At 39.1% G+C, this 16,737-nt stretch overlaps 1 protein-coding gene across 1 annotated transcript in view; it reads right to left on the minus strand.

The window, feature by feature from the left end:
- The window catches only part of LRBA (LPS responsive beige-like anchor protein), a 363,867-nt gene that overhangs the window by 21,335 nt on the left and 325,795 nt on the right, over positions 1-16,737 (minus strand). The window contains 4 exon segments of the mRNA XM_081926283.1: positions 1,643-1,810; positions 7,580-7,735; positions 11,107-11,169; positions 13,758-13,950. Coding sequence (XP_081782409.1) covers positions 1,643-1,810; positions 7,580-7,735; positions 11,107-11,169; positions 13,758-13,950 — 580 coding nt within the window.

Consider the following 16,737-nt stretch of genomic DNA (forward strand, 5'->3'; position numbering starts at 1 on the left):
TTGTTGTCCAGAATACCATTATGTGTTTAAGCTGTTCATACTGAAGAAATATAAATGGCTAACACATATGTAAGCTGGTATCATATTGAATGTTCAAGTTTAAGACAAACCATTATATTCAACAGAGTAATTTAGCAACCCCATGAAAACTTCCTCTACACATATTATCTATTCCACTTTTAGATATCTTGCTAATCCTTTTAATTCATTTTAATCTAAATGCCATTACATCTTGATTTATTGACATCTATGTAACTTAGTTGCCACCAGTGATCACTTGTAATAAAGGAATGCATATGAGAGAGAGAGGAGGAAAAAAATAAATTTAATTTTTATTGATCCATCAGACCTCAAAACCCTTTCTAAAAGAGGTTCTGATCAATGCATCCTTATGGGAGGGAGTGTTCCTGGTTATCTTGGAAGAAACAGTGTACTGTGTGGGTCTGCCCTTGAGGGTGACTCAGAAACAGAAAATGTGGCATCTCAACTGCTCAGCGGGACAGAATATTGCCATCATATTAAATAACTTAACTGGCTGTCAATTAACTACCAGGCTAAGTTCAAGGAGCTGGTATTACCCCTTATATGAGCAACCAGTCACTGTGCTCTGCAAAAGATACATCACAACAAGAAGTTCATTCCACACAACGTCGGAATTGGACCTAGTGTGGCAGTACCCTATCCTACGGAACTCCCTCCTGTTACATATCAGATGGGCACCATTTTGTCTTTTTGGCGACTGCTAAATACTTCCCCGTTGCAAAAAACATTCTAACCAAAGATTTTTGTCCCAGTCAGCAACCGTATTGGATTTGAAATTGTAGAGAAATAGTAATAATAATAGTTCTCTTGCATACCCCCCTCCCTCCCTCTCTCTCTCTCTCTCTCTCTCTCTCTCACACACACACACACACACAATGGCAAACATATTTTCTTATCTTCCTTCCTTTCCCATACCTTTGGAGGTAATGGTCTAGGTTACAGATAAAATATGAAATGTATATACATTTAGATTATTTTACCATCCCAAAAGACTGTTCATTTAAAATTGCTTTGGTCTAAGAGATTTGAATCAATTTACTGTATTTTTCCATGTATAAGACTAGGTTTTATCCCTTAAAAATAATGTCAAAAATTAGGGGGCGTCTTATACACGGATACATCTCCCCCCCCCCCATTTTCTTAAATGTGAGTCCCCCAAAATAGGGGGCGTCTTATACATGGGGGCGTCTTATAGATGGAGAAATACGGTATTTCTGTTGCCTGTATGGCTGGCTAGTATGACAGCTCTTCATAGATGTGAAGGATATTATTCATTTCATTTCATTCATTCCTTCATTCATTCTTTCATTTACTATTTGCATTTGTTTCTCACAAAAAAGTCTCAGAGTGACTTAACCTACAGGGCTCCACAGAAGCAGAATTATTTACTGAGATAAACAGTATGCCCTGCAGTAACCACACTCAAGAAATATGGAAAACAGTAATATTACTTGTGATCTAGGGGGCTGCCCCAAACAAGAAACGTGCCCCAGTTTAGCAATTCAGGTATAACAGCACTGAAATATCATATGCAACAAGTCTGCCATTTACAAAAAAACAACAACCCAAAACAGTAATTAACAACAAAGGCCTTCCTTACCACTTGGGCTATCGCCAATGCAATTGGTTTTGCCATTCCAGTACCACAGTAGCAACGTTGCATCACGAGACCCTGAGAGAATGTAACAGTTTCCTCCAATGTAGGATTCGGAGCGAGAAAGACAGGTGACAACATCCCAGTGTCCAAACACTACTTGCATCAGTTTCCCTGGAATATACAAAACACATTTTTTTTCAGCCATTAGCCAATATATAAATATAGACATATAACAGTGCACTTCGCATAAGGTATATAAAGATGCGAAGCTTCCTTATACTGAATGAGATCACATATCATCTATCATCTATCATCTATCTATCTATCTATCTATCTATCTATCTATCATCTATCTATCTATCTATCATCTATCTATCTATCTATCTATCATCTATCTATCATCTATCTATCATCTATCTATCATCTATCTATCTATCTATCTATCTATCTATCTATCTATCTTCTATCCATCTATCTATCTCATAAATGTCCATTCAAAAAGACAGTGGCTTTCTATCCCCAAGATCTGCCAACTAGGGCCAGGTGAAAAAGACATAATTTTGAATGAAATAATTCTGAGGGCACTCAGAATATGCACACACAGGGCTATAAAACCACATTACAACTTCAATAATTTTTACCTGAGCTTGTTTTTCATTTTCTTCCTTCCCATGCCTTTTATTTCTTGTGGTATGACTTAAGATTGTTTCCCTAAGGGGCAGGGGCTCTTTTACTATGTTTTTTGTAAGCCACTCTGGGATCCTTTTTGGCTATAGTGTGAGGTATGAATGCCACTGCACTGGGACTCAGAAATTGTTCCCAATATCTGGGCAATTTGATGTAGATCTACAATCAGATCTGCAACCTGGCACCTTCTGAATAAAAAAACGCTTATCTTACAGTCCAGTTGTAGGGAACCTGTGGCACCAGACTTCCATCTTCCCTAACCACGGGCCATGCTAGCTGGGGTTGAAAGATGTTGAGAGTCAAACAACATCTAGATGCAGGCATCTCCAACCTTCAGCCCTCCAGAAGTTTTGGACTACAATTCCCATCATCCCTGATCACTGGTCCTGTTAGCTAGGGATCATGGGAGTTGTAGGCTAAAACATCTGGCGGGCCGCAGGTTGGGGATGCCTGAATCTAGAGAGTCACACATTCCCAATCTCTGTTGTAGCCTCTTTTTACTCTACTCAGACATTTTAACTTTGAGTTTGTTTGTTTTAAGCGGTTAAAAGTCATTGAAATGCTAAAATTGTCCCCAGATTTCTTTTTATCATGCCAGCCAACAAAACAATAGCACTCAAATAGAGGTATTGTTTTAATTATCCTAGATTTTTTAAAAATCCATTTAGTACTTGCAGTTTATATATAAATATGTTCCAGTTTGCATTGGTATGAATTTGATACAACATATGTAAGCAGAAAGCATCTATGCATGTTATTATGAAGAACCAAACATATTTAAAGGGCTCTGGGTTAGGAGTGGAACTCTGTGGAACACAGAAACACATTGAATCATCCTGCAAGTTCCTAGTCAGCATAGAGCAGACTAACTGCAAGATATAAAATCATAATAATGCTCCTTCCAAAATTATTATTATTATTATTATTATTATTATTATTATTATTATTATTATTATTATCTCTTCAAGAATGCTTGCAATGTGATAGAGTTGTAGCCAAAAGCTTTTCTTGCCTCCCTAGATCAGGACCATGAAACATATTGTTGATCCATCATTTATTCACCCTTTTCCAGTTAGTTCAAAATACCCATTCTATTTGTGAACTCTAGCCTATGAAAAAGCTTCAATAAATCTATATTTAAGGCACCACAACTCATTTGTTTTAATTTCTCAATTAACAGAACCTAATAGCTGTTTCTTTGAAAAGGTGTGATGTTTTCATCTCAGTTTGTACTTTCAGTTCCAATGCAATGAGTCAGTGCATCTGGCTATTAATCAGAAGGTTTGTGGTTCGAGCCCACCCCAAGAACGGCTGTGGACACAGTTTCCTGCATGGCAGGGGGTTGGACTGGATGACCCCGGGGTCCCTCCTGACTCTACAATTCTATGATTCTACAACATTCTCTGTTTTCAAACCTCGGTCAGCAACTTCTCAAACATTCATTTTGCTTTTGTTAAGAAACAGGAAACAGCCTTATACAGTGTCAAACCATTGCTCTATCTAGCTTAGTACAGTGGTACCTCGGGTTACATATGCTTCAGGTTACAGACTCCACTAACCCAGAAATAGTGCTTCAGGTTAAGAACTTTGCTTCAGGATGAGAACGGAAATAGTGCTCTGGCGGCGCAGAGACATCAGGAGGCCCCATTAGCTAAAGTGGTGCTTCAGGTTAAGAACAATTTCAGGTTAAGAACAGACCTCCGCAATTAATTACCGTATTTTTCGCCCTATAGGACGCACATTTTCCCCTCCAAAAATGAAGGGGAAATGTGTGTGCGTCCTATGGGGCGAATGCAGGCTTCTTGGCTTCAGCGATAGCAATGCGAAGCCTAGGAAGCCTGCGCTCCGGAGGCTTCGCGTTGCTTTCGCTGAAGCCAGAAGAGTCTGCTCTTTGAGGCTGGTGGTGGGGAAAAGCAGTGTTTCCCCCCATCGCCAGCCCCAGAGGATTGGGGGCAGCGGGAAGGCGCGCGACGCCTTCCCGCTACTCTCTGACCCGGTTTTGAGGCTGGAGGTGGGGGAAAGCAGCGCTTCCCCCCATCGCCAGCCCCACAAGCTGGGTCAAAAAGCTCGCAGGAGCCGAGCGCTCTTTAAAGAATTCCCCCACCTCATAGAAAAACCCGCAGGAGCCGCGCAGCCTTTAAAGAGCGTGCCGCTCTCGGGGGCTTTTCCCCAAGGAGGGAGAAGGGACTGACTGGCCGAGTCCATCCCTTCTGCCTCCTATGGGCTTTTGCAGGAGATGGGGGAATTCCCCCACCTCCCGCAAAACCGGCAGAAGCCGCGCGCTCTTTAAAGGGGCTGCGCGGCTTCTCCTGGCTTTTCTGGGAGGTGGGGGGATTCCCCCACCTCCCCCAAAAGCAGGAAGAAGGTATTGGAGTAGCGCACAGGCTGCATGCAGCCTGTCCACTGCTCCCAGAGCTGCGAAGGGAAATCATATTTTTTTCATTGATTCCCCCCCCCCCCACGAAAACTAGGTGCGCCCTATGGGCCGGTGCACCCTATAGGGTGAAAAATACGGTAAGTACTTAACTTGAGGTACCACTATATTCTCTACTTCAGATGTGGGGAAACTTTGGCCCTCTAGGCTTTTCCGCTCACAACACCTCCCCTCTAGGAAGAGGAGAGGCTTTGCTGAAATACAACTCTCACTGGCCATTGGCTATACTTTCTGGGGCTGATGGGAGTTGTTCATCAACATCTGGAGGGGAAGAAGGTTCCCCACACCTGCTCAAACACACTGATTGGCAGTGGCTCTCAAGAGTTTCAGATAGGGATCTTTCCTTGCCCTACCAGGAGATGCCAAGGATTGAACCGGATACCGTTTTTATTCAAAGCACATGCTCTTCTAGCCTGCTCCAAAGCTTCCCCAAGAGGCATGGGGCAACAGAAATCACTCTGTCCAGCCACCTTTCTTTGTTCAATTACTCTCTGATAATTTTGTAAGACAGTCTTAACATTTTTTGCTTTAATACTACTCCAGCTTTTTACATCATACTATCAGTGATTGCTCATAGTGCACTAGGACATCCTTTTTTGACAGAACAAATTTTCTAGTTAATGTTTTATATGACAGCTGTACTGCAAATAATAAAACATGGAAAAAGTTTTTGCACTACTACTGAATCGAAAAAGTTGTCTGAAAATAACATCCACCACTGCAATATGCTTTTATTGTGGCTCTGCTGTTCCAGCCAAACTCAGAGAGTGTGATTTATGCTCTAGGAGGTATTTCCTGTTATACCTCCCCCCTTGAAATATAATAAGGAAAAGATTCTTTTAGCGTAAGTGCTAAAATATAATTGAATTCAACACTTGTGATAGCTTGCCATTACCTATTACTGATCACATCATCCTCTGTTCATTTCTCCCCCTCACACTCAACTCAGAAAACATATTTGCATGAGGAGTTAACCAAAACTACAACCAGCTATTATTTGCTTGCATTTTTTTTAAAAAAATAAATTAAATAGAAGAATAAGCTGGTTTAAAAAGGGGGAAAAACAGCAAAACTAGATTTTGTTTTCTATTATATTTCCTAATTGCTTATCAATCAATTAGTATAATCTTAAATAGGACTTTTCCATTGCACTAGATAGAAAAAGAAAAAAGAACAAAACCAGATTTTGCATTATATTTCTTAATTGCTTAGCAATCAGTTATCATCATCTAAAACAGGACTTTCCCACTGTACACTTAATAGTACTGCGCTAGATATTAATGTTGATCTTTTTCATTAAAAATTATACGAGATGACCAAACTAATTTCGTCCCCCTGATGTCTTAACTGGCTGTCTCCACCCCCCTCATTCACTGAGATCCAGCTCTGAGGGTCTTCTGGAGGTTCCCTCATTGTGAGAAGTGAGATTACAGGAACCAAGCAGAGGGCCTTCTCGGTAGTCAGACCACCCTGTGGAACTCCCTCCCACCAGACTTTTAGAAGACACCTGAAGGAAGCCTTGTATAGGGAAGGTTTTAATATTTGATGTTTTACTGTGTTGGATGTTTTAATTTGTTGGAAGCTGCCCAGAGTGGCTGGGGCAAGGCAGTCAGATAGGTGGCATATAAATAAATCAATCATCGTCATCACGGGAAGTTGGTTTCTTTGTTTTATATGGCATTTGGGATCCAGAGGATCACAAACAGAATTCTGTTCATGCAACAGGGCTTTCCAGCCCCTTTTCGAAAGTGGAACCCACTATAGCCACTGAAAATTTGCTCTTGTGTTCTAGGTGTCTCTCAGAAAAGTGGTGGGATAAGGCACAGAGATGTGCAATGGGAATGGAGAATTAGAGGAAACTGAGTGGGGAAAGTTGCACTAGCCAAGACTCATGCTACTTTGGAGCCAAGGTTGATCATTCAATACATCTATCTTACTTAAGCGTTATAAAGCTTGCTAAACATTCACTTTTAAATTTACACAATGCCTTCTATCACCATTTGCTAATCATTTACAAAAAATAAATAAAAAGCAAAATAGTCATCTGAATAAAGAGTGCTGTTTAAAGAACTGCAGTCAGGGAACGTTCAGTAAACATAACACAGCATTGCTTTAAATGGGATAATAAAAGGGAAGAAAAAGGTATATTTTGTTTTTAAATACACATACGCTTACTATTAATAATTGATTCATGTGGAAAGAACAAAGTGATTCAGCTTCACACTCCCTCCTTTATTTAGTCAGTTGAGTGCAAGAGAGCACATGTGTCTCAAATAGGGCATTTTGAGAGTTATTAAGCACATGTCCAAGGACACATTTAATAGCAACATTTTTATGTTCGAGTTTAACTAATATGCGTTAGCCTAGTCTCACATATGTAGCAGAAGTTGGAGGGAATGGTAGTAGAACAGACGAGCATTGACTATGGGTGAGCAATTTTTAATGCTTTAAAACATTTCCATGCAAGTAGAAAACTAGCGCAACAGGAACCTGGGTGGGCTAGAACTTTTCATCAGATGGACTAGCTTGTGGAATTCTTTGGTTTTAATTTGCAATGTGTTTTCTAATTGGGGGGACCATTTTAAAGTGGTGGTTCCGCGCCTGCAGTATGAAAGGGGTACAGTTCACTCTTCAATAATCTCCTTGAATAAATCTGCTTGGTTTCCTCTTTTTCTCTGTGTGTGTCATATACATCAGACTGAGAGCCTGAGAACGGGGAACGGTTTATCTTTTAAACTCTGAATGAGATTTTGAGCTGCAAAGGAAAATGCAAACAGCCAGCAAAACTTTCTCCAAAGTTTTTGAAATGAATCCAGTACCTGTATCTGTAGAGTACACCCGGAAACTTTTGTCCCAAAAACCACAGACCAGGATGTAGCGATTGTCAGAAGTGATGACAAAACACTGGGAATGGACTTGAATACTTTGATCTAGGAGATCCGTAATTTGTCTCTTGTGCATACCCGTATTGCTGGCTAGAAGGGGATGGGGGAGTAGAGACAAAAGAGAAAATAATTATTTAACACAGTAGCAAATCGAGTTTTAATTTCTTGTCAAACTGATGCACACACATTCATGCATGTTCCTTTCCTCTTACCCACCACCAATCCTTTCGCTTCTTCCCCACCGTCTTGCTACAATTTCCCCATCGTTTTGTCAAGCACATTCTATAAGCCTCTAGTTACATACCAAAGGCATTTCCAAGGTATGCTTATCCAGCAGAATAAACCAGGTGAGTTATAACTCTGATAGATACATATTAGGACAATTATCAACTTCGATACACCACTGGTTATACTCAGAAACATTCTGGGAGTTAATACCAGATTCACCAGAACTTCAGTGATATTGTGTTGTATATTGAAATCTGTGCCCTTCCAAATGGAATATCATACTCTATGCACCACCATAAAGTGTTGATGTGGAAAAAAAGATTACACTTTATTTTCAAAAGGTATTAATATAAACACGTGGTGATGTTTGTGTGTATGGTTACTTAATAAACTTCACTGTTAACTTCACTTTGTTACACTTGCTTGAAACATAAATGTTTAAACTATAAATCGCTTCAAATGTCATGGCAAATGCAATACAGGGTTCCTGCTCTTTTTAAGAGGATAGTAATGTGAGTTTCAGTTCTTCCCACTATTCAAACCTAAAGCCAATTTCCCTATACCACTGCTGCTTCCCCTCTAACACTCCTCAACTAGGCAGTGAGGGCTACATGAGTAGTCTTCATGCAAATCTATGACCTTTTTCTTCCAGAGTCTGTCAGAAACTCTGTTGCAGTCTTCTCCAGGGTCCAGAACCACCATTATCTCAGGTTCTCTGCAATCTCATTGGCCCTTGAGTGCAAAACTCTCCTGAAGACAATCCCTCAAGTCACAAGTTCTTCCTCACAGACCTTCTTCCTCAGCTTTAGCCAATGATTTCAGCTCTTGATTCCTCTCAGCTTCTCTGAGCTACTTCTTAACTCCCTTGATGCCTACTGCCTGACTCCAGCTTCCAGCCCTTTCTTGAGCTAACCAACAGCCAAACACCAGACTCCCATGTGCTCTCCTTGGCCTGACATCTTGAGTCATCCTCTCAACAATAATTCAGATTTGTGTGAAATCCTGCTCCCTGATCGGCCTGTAACTGAGCAGAATGTCTATAAAGCAGAAACCTGACTCACAGAGCTATCACGGGTTTTTAAAGGGCAAGAGTTAGACTATCATTTAGGCCCTCTGCTGATACTCTCTTATCTCCACAGTTCTCTGTAGAAACAAATGACAGTTTACAGAAAGTTAACCCTTAAATTCAACAATGTATTAATCTCCTTTTAAAAAGGAGTGCTGTGTTTTGTTTTTAAAACAAAAAACTTTACCTCCTAATAAGTAGACATCCACAAACGGTATTATACCAGTATTGCACATTTTAAAATGTGCAATATAAGGCTTTATGTAATTGAATGTGTGTGAGGGTATATTTTAAACTATTCCATTCCTTGGGGAACTCATTAGGAATCAAATGGCTCTGACTTTAAATATAATTTTTGTTTAGGATGCCTACTGGATACTGTGTTATTGTATGTACACTCATATATTTTACAGTGAAAGGTGGTCTATAAATGTCCTAACAAATAATTTCTTGATACAGCTAAAACATTATCACTTGAACCAGGGATAGCGGCATACAATATAGCTTTTAGGCTGACTAAATGGAGCTCATGGAAAACCATTTGAATGTCTGGATGTAAATTTGTGCATTTGCATCTGATGCACATCAGAATCCTAACTGTAATGTAGCCAAAGGTTATATTCATTGACCATGGTATTATATAAATTAGTCAGCTAAATAGACCCAGTCTGCAGGTAAAACTAAGCCAAACTATGACTTAGTGTAAGCATGTTGGCTCCTGGAGAGGAGATCATAGCAGTTTGGGTCTGGCTATGGTCCTCCTGCAAGTATGCTGCTGTGAGATTAGTCATGGTTTAGTTTAGCATGTCATCCAGACTTGAGTTTGTTGTTTGTCTTGCTCCAGACAAACCACAAATTGTAACTGAGGTGGCAAAGAGGATGCAATCTCCTATGAGCCCACACACTTCTTTGTTCATGCTAAGCCATAGTTTGGCTTAGTGTTATGAGAGAATGGAGCAACAGTGCACCTTGCAACAATTTTCATGTAGTTATTACACCTCACCAATCATGGCACATATTCAGTATTCATATGTGCATATACTAATAATCAATTACTACTTAAGAATTTTTTAACTAGCTATAGTAGTTATCTTAAGATTCATATACACTTTGACTAACTTGAAATAAGGTGACAAAATATTTTGTGACAATTGCCTTGGTCTTTAAATGTAAATATTCTGATTATTTGCATTCAATAACTAAAGAGCTTATAAAAGGAAGGTTTGAGAAATCAAGCTACAGATGAATTTTGAGGTGATTATGAAAATAAATTTTGTGCTCTTCTAAAGTTAAATCGTAGAAGAAGAGAAAAAAATGTATTTGCTAAGTGATGCCGTTCAGAACTGTAATACATACAAATTCACAAGCTATAATGAATTATGGTGGCCAAACTGCAAATACCTAAAACAAAGGTTTGCAAACAAACAAGCCCTTCTTCTTGGTAATAAGAATTACCACCACCATAGCAAGCCACTTGGAAGCAGAATGCATTATAATGATTTATCTAGCTGAGAAACAATATCCTTACTTTCCTGATTGTGATCCTGAAGTCTGCCATACCCTGGAAAAACGGTAGAATACTAGTACCTGAACACTAAAAATGGCTGAGCAATATATTTCGACTTTGGAACTGTTCTGCAATTACACATTAATTCCCTCAGCCTGAACAGCAGGCCTGTGAAGAAAGGATTGATCTCCCTTAATGATGAAATTCTGGCACCACAGTTTTATTTTTCACAACACAGTGCTGTTAAGAATCCCACTGTTACTATGAAAATTTCCTCAGCAAAAGAGCTCCATCGCATTACTGGCGCACCAATTCATCATAACATGCCTCGCTCTTGCTCATCAACAAGTCTGAGTGATGAAAAGACCCAATATTATCCTGACAGTACTTCATGCGCATTCTCAATCACACATTATTACGGCATCCATATTAATTTTCACTGACACACGTCCTAGGCCTGTTCAAATTAGGCAAACCAATGAGGGGGAGTTGATGAAATACCAGCATAGCCACAGCTCATTGCATTCCAATTTGCATGCAAATGGTTTATCAGGAAAATTCCATTCCCAGCAACCAGCAAGTGAAAAACAACCGTAATCTACACTTCAGGGCCACCATACAGAGCTTAATGAATCGCAAAGAGAGAAGGAAGTGACAGACCTATGAGAGGATCGATTTCCACTGGCAGCTGGTATGGCTGGTCCTGTACGGCACCTTGATGAGCTAGAATGCACGAGAGAAGATTTAAAAACTGTGTTACTTTCAGGCATTAAAACCATGGAAAATCCTATAAATCAAACACTATATGCCATTGTTTCCCTGTGGAAGCTTCATCCATTTATTGAACACCATCAACAAAAAAATCCAGGTGCTTTCAAGGACTGTTTATTACATTTATTTTAGATTATTGCTATTCTCAATGTGTACCATCATCAGAGGCTCCAGCTCTGGACCATAAGCTATAGCAGATGCTTGACCAGCAGCCTCTCATGTTGCAACAAAACAAAATTAAGTGGTAAAGAGCACTGAAAACAAAATGTGACAACCATCTGCTGACTGTGGCAAATATTATTTCCTCCATTAAAAGAAAAAATACTTTGAATAGTACCGCACAAAGGATTTTTTTTTAAAAAAATCTTACTTTATGATGGAGAAAAGGACTTCGCTCACACTATATTAAATATTCTATTCATCATGGGAAACCTGCATACATGAACTTCAAGAAACATTTGTGAACACCAGAATTTTATGCAAATGTATGAACATTTCTTTTGTAACTGAAACGTTCATGTTTTGCTGATGCTAAACACATTTTTCCCCCTCAGAGCTCCACTTCAAAATATCAATGAAAGCTTCCGGAAATGGAAGCTAACATAATAAAAATCATGTGTGCAATATCTCGCATTTTCACATGTACCTTGCAAAGCATATGCTTATTATAAAACCAGCATTGCTGGAATGATTACACAGTTGTTATGGAATTCAGAAGTCCTGCTTCAGCAAAATCTGAATAAATGATGACACAATTTAAGTTTCTACCCTATATGGACATAATGGGTAGTAAAGTGCTTAAGCTGACAAGTTACCAAAATGAAGTAGGTGTACAATTTTACTTGCACATGTAAAGAGCCATATTAGTAGGCCTCCTTGTCCTTGCATTCCTTGCAAAGGTAGTTTTTATTTAGTACCACAATTGTGATAGGAATTTTGTAACAAGCTCTGAACAAGAACTCTGTCTTGTGGTTTATAAGCTTAACAGCCAGACATATCAAAAATGAAAGGGGGGGGGGGAAATAACATTTGATAAAGAAGTGAAAAAGCTAAGGGGTAATGAAGGTTTAATGGGTAATAGGTAGTACAGAACAGTGAACATTGTCGAATAGGAGATGACTTGGGGGACAAATTGCTCCAAGGAACAGCAAGGAAAAGAAGTGGGAAAAGTGGGAAGTCAGGAGATATAGAGGTTGCTATATTTGTTTGCTAAAACTCACAATTCAAATTTAAACAGACAGAGGACCAAGGATGGTCTTTTTGCTATCCTGCTGCAATGCAGGCCACTATAATTCAAAAGTGTGAATTCTGGTCATAGATCTGATTCTAGGAATTTCTAAAATGTATAGCATTACCAGTTGTTTTGTTAGGCGAATTAATTTACTTATTATAAAAAGTATTTGGGAGCTAATCTTTGAGCTTTGAAGTCTACTTATTCTACAGAACAAGGTATGTATCTTGTAGGGCAGTTACAGCATTTTATTGTTATATAGAGATAGGCTACATTATTAGGTTTTCTTGTGCAATTCCTTTATAACAATGCTCTGAAAGGTTTTCTAATGACTAGAATATTTCAAAAACATAATTCTAAAACTGCTATTAACAGAACCTGAAATCAAGAAGTGAACTAATTACCAGATCATTTTATGATTGTGATTATGATTTATTAATTTCTATAGCCCCAAATATCACAGGGCAGTTTAACCCCCCCCCAAAAAAAAATACAAAATGAGAACACAAAATACATAATAAAAGCAGGAATAAAAACAAAAACAAACCAGTAACTCCCCATCTCATGAACACATTTAAAGGGCCATAGAATGTTAATCAGTCAAAGGCCTGGTTGTAGATAATTTTTTTCACCTGTCACCTAAAGATATGTAATGAAGACACCAGGTGAGCGCCGCTGTGGAGTGCACAGGGGGCCACCACAGATAAGGCCCATTTATGTGCTTCAACCCTCTGAACCTCTCATGAAGGAGGCACATAAAGAAGGGCTTCAGATGATGATTGCAGGGTCTGGGTTGGTTTATACGAGGAGACGCTGTTCTTGAGGTATTGTGGTCTTGAGCCGTTTAAGGCTTCACAGGTCAGCACTTTGACTTGGGCCCAGAACTTATTTGTCAGCCAGTGCAGTTGGGCCTTCTTGCCCCAGTGATCAAACTGGCTGCCAGATCCTGAACCAGCCCCGGGTGTCTTTTTAGATATTAATAGGCATACTGAAGGATCTCATATTGATTTGGATCAAATGAATACCTTGTTCATGTGAAAGGTATCTTAATTCATGCAAGGGTGATGCTCTTTATTTTTTGCTAGTTCCCTCCAGCTGCAGTATCCATACCTGCATCCTTCACAGTCCTCTAATCCCAGGAATGACTTTCTAGAGATACAGTGGGAAGGATGGAAAGTTCCACTCTCATAATGGAACTTCGCTTGTGGTTCCTAAGACCCAACCCATTACAAACAAGCATCATCTTTGACACATAAAATCAACCCAACTTGCTGTTGATATCTTAACTTGCTAGTATTTCCATACTTACCAGGAAGGTTGTGCCACTTATTCACAGCAAACAGTCGATTAGCAGTGACGGTAATCACAGCAGGATTTGCCAAACCAGGCTGGGTGTTGGCTGCCACATGCGTTACAGGGGAGTTTGATGGAAATTTGAGGACCATGATGACATCTTGCTGAGCTTGGTCTGTGAACATCAATGGACTCTGCAGGAGGAGATACTGTTGAGTGGGCACAACAAGACCCCAACCACACGGAAAAAAGGAAAGACAAAGGAGGAAGAAAGAAAGGACAGGACAGGACAAAAGAAGGAAGAGCCAATTAAAACAAGCAATAGCCACCGCAAATGAAAGCCAATGCAGTAATTTTTGACAGGCCCATGGAAACTATCATTTTATTGAACACCTTGAGGTTTTTTTCCTTAATTACATACAGAGCGGGGGGAAATTAAGAAGCCAACATTTGTAGCAAGTCATTGGCCCCATTTAAAAGTTTCCAGTTGCCTGTATCTTGCAAACAGTTTAGCTTCAACATCAGCAGAAGTAGTGCTTCAAAAAAAGTACACCCCAATAAAAAAATAAAATAAAGCAGAGAATTTTAAAAGCTGCACCAAAGCTCAAAGAATAAAACTCCAGGAAAATCATAGAGAGGGTAAAAAACAGAAAACTGAATTTGCAGTGTTTGCATACCATCAGAATTAATTTAGGAATAGCAATACAGAATTAAAAGGTGTAATGCATGTACTTTTCTACTTCTTTCTATGTACATATTGTATAGCTTGGACACCAGAGGCTGTTACTGATACAAGGAATGATTTTTTGCCAATTCACCAGCAGATCCTAGTATCACCTCCCATAGAAGATTTTCAGAGGACAGAGAGGATTGCAGGAGTAAAGAGGGTTTGGTGAATATTGTGTCCTCCAACACAGGAGTATTCCATGAGCAGAATTCCAGTCATGGAAAATTATGATCTAAGTCTAAAACTTTATGACTTTAAAGCAGAATAAATTAAAGGTGGGTGTAGGGGTTGGATAAATCTAAGTTAGCTGCACTCTGTTCCCATTGAAAGTCTCTGGAACATACATAAAAATGTATAAATGAAATGTATTAGAAAACCACAAGATTTAAACCACTATCCTAAAAACTTGTGCTTATGGACAATGCATAACGTCACTATAACAAAAGCATCTCTCATTTTTTTGTGATGCTTTGTCGACACAGCTATTAAGCTATATAAAGCTCAAGTCAGGATTGTCAGAGTGCTTGGTTTTAATGTTCAGTTTGCTGAGAGAAATTTATATTTACATGGAGTGTTTTCTTCATTGTCCATTAGTATTACCTGTGACTGCATCTGAGAAACTATTTTTTAATAATTAATTAGTATCTTTATGGAATTTGAATACGCTGGTAATGGCTTTTGCCTCTTTATCATCAGCAACTTTACAATGCATGTACACATATGTAAATGTGTATATAAGAGAGCACATTTAGCATATTTTTATACAGAACTAATAAAAAATTAAGTTCATTTGCATTTTTATTATCACTCCTTTTAAAAAAGTTATTAAGAGTACTTAGAAAAACATATTGCACTATGAATTCCTATTTACAGTCTTTGTAGAAAGGTGTAAATAAAAACAACTAATAAGCTACCCAGACACCCTTTTGAGCAAGTGGCTAAAAGCCAATCAATATTATGAGTTAATCCTCCCTGGATGCTCATTCAATTAAAGGTGTCAGTAATGCCTCATCTGATGTGGCCTCAATTAAATCCAGCTATCTGATGGTGTGAAAACACAAGGGGATACAGCAACAGCAGCCAAACCAGACAAATCGGCAGCCTTCATGTGATTGCTAATTACTACACCTGGTGCATATTATGGCTTGTGCACTTAACGCAGCCCATGGTGCCTTTAATTTCTTCTCTATACATACTCCACCTACCTCCCCTCCCCCCCCCAAAAAAAATCTTGCATTGAAACTTTTAGTGATTAACTGAATCATTATGGTGGTAAAACATTTGGCTTTGTGACAGGGAAAGCCAATGTACTAATGCATCTGAAAAGCCAATGTGTTTTTGTCTAGGAAAAACTTGATCTTTGCTCAAATTCTAGTGTTCAAAACCATTTATCATCTGGTACCTGGGTTATCAAACAACAACAGCTGCAGGAGTAAAAACATGAACCTCAGCGTAGGACTGATCTGCACATTTTACATTTCTGAAGACATTTGCAGATGGAGAAGTCAATTACACATCTGCTTACTTGGAAAAGCTGAGAAGTGCAAAGTGGTAACAAAATCTCATCACCGGCCAGTGCTCAGACATATCATCTGCCCACCCGTTCCCTGAGAGATCTGTATAGTTTGGCTACAACTTTAGAAATGGAATGTGTCGATCAGACCACCACTGAACTTAAAAAACAAAACTGTTAAGGATTTGGAAGCTACCGTAATCAGAGGATCAACATGTTGATTTCCATATTGTGTTAAAAAGAGTTACAATTTAATGTTTCATATTACTTGCATACAATCATGTACCTGCATGTGTGAGCAACCTTGAATTCAAGCAACTGATAAGGTAACTGCTGTATCTTGTGCTTTTTGGTTCTTTTGCTTCCCACCAAAACCTCTCCTCCTGCTTTGGCCCATCTGCCTCTCCTCCCTCTACTTCCCATAAGTACAACTCTAACATAGTATGGCAACCTTAATTTAGTACAGAAAATTTGTTGTCATTAAATGTTGCATGTTTTAGTATTGAGCACAGAACCACAGGGCCTATGCAGAAAACTATAGATCCTATGATATATGTGAATATTCTAAAAACAGTATACGAACAAACGCACCTGACTCTTCACAAGAACCACACCTTGATAAATGCCACACCCAAATGAAGACAATGGATGGCATCCAATGGTGTCAGCCTGCTTTCAGAACAGGCTTCCACTCTTAACGTTGCTCATATAACGTTGGATATCACCTAACAGCAAAGTAGCCATCGACTCTAATGC

This window comes from Podarcis melisellensis (assembly GCF_964234715.1).
Source record: "Podarcis melisellensis genome assembly, chromosome: 9".
NCBI classification, from domain to species: domain Eukaryota; kingdom Metazoa; phylum Chordata; class Lepidosauria; order Squamata; family Lacertidae; genus Podarcis; species Podarcis melisellensis.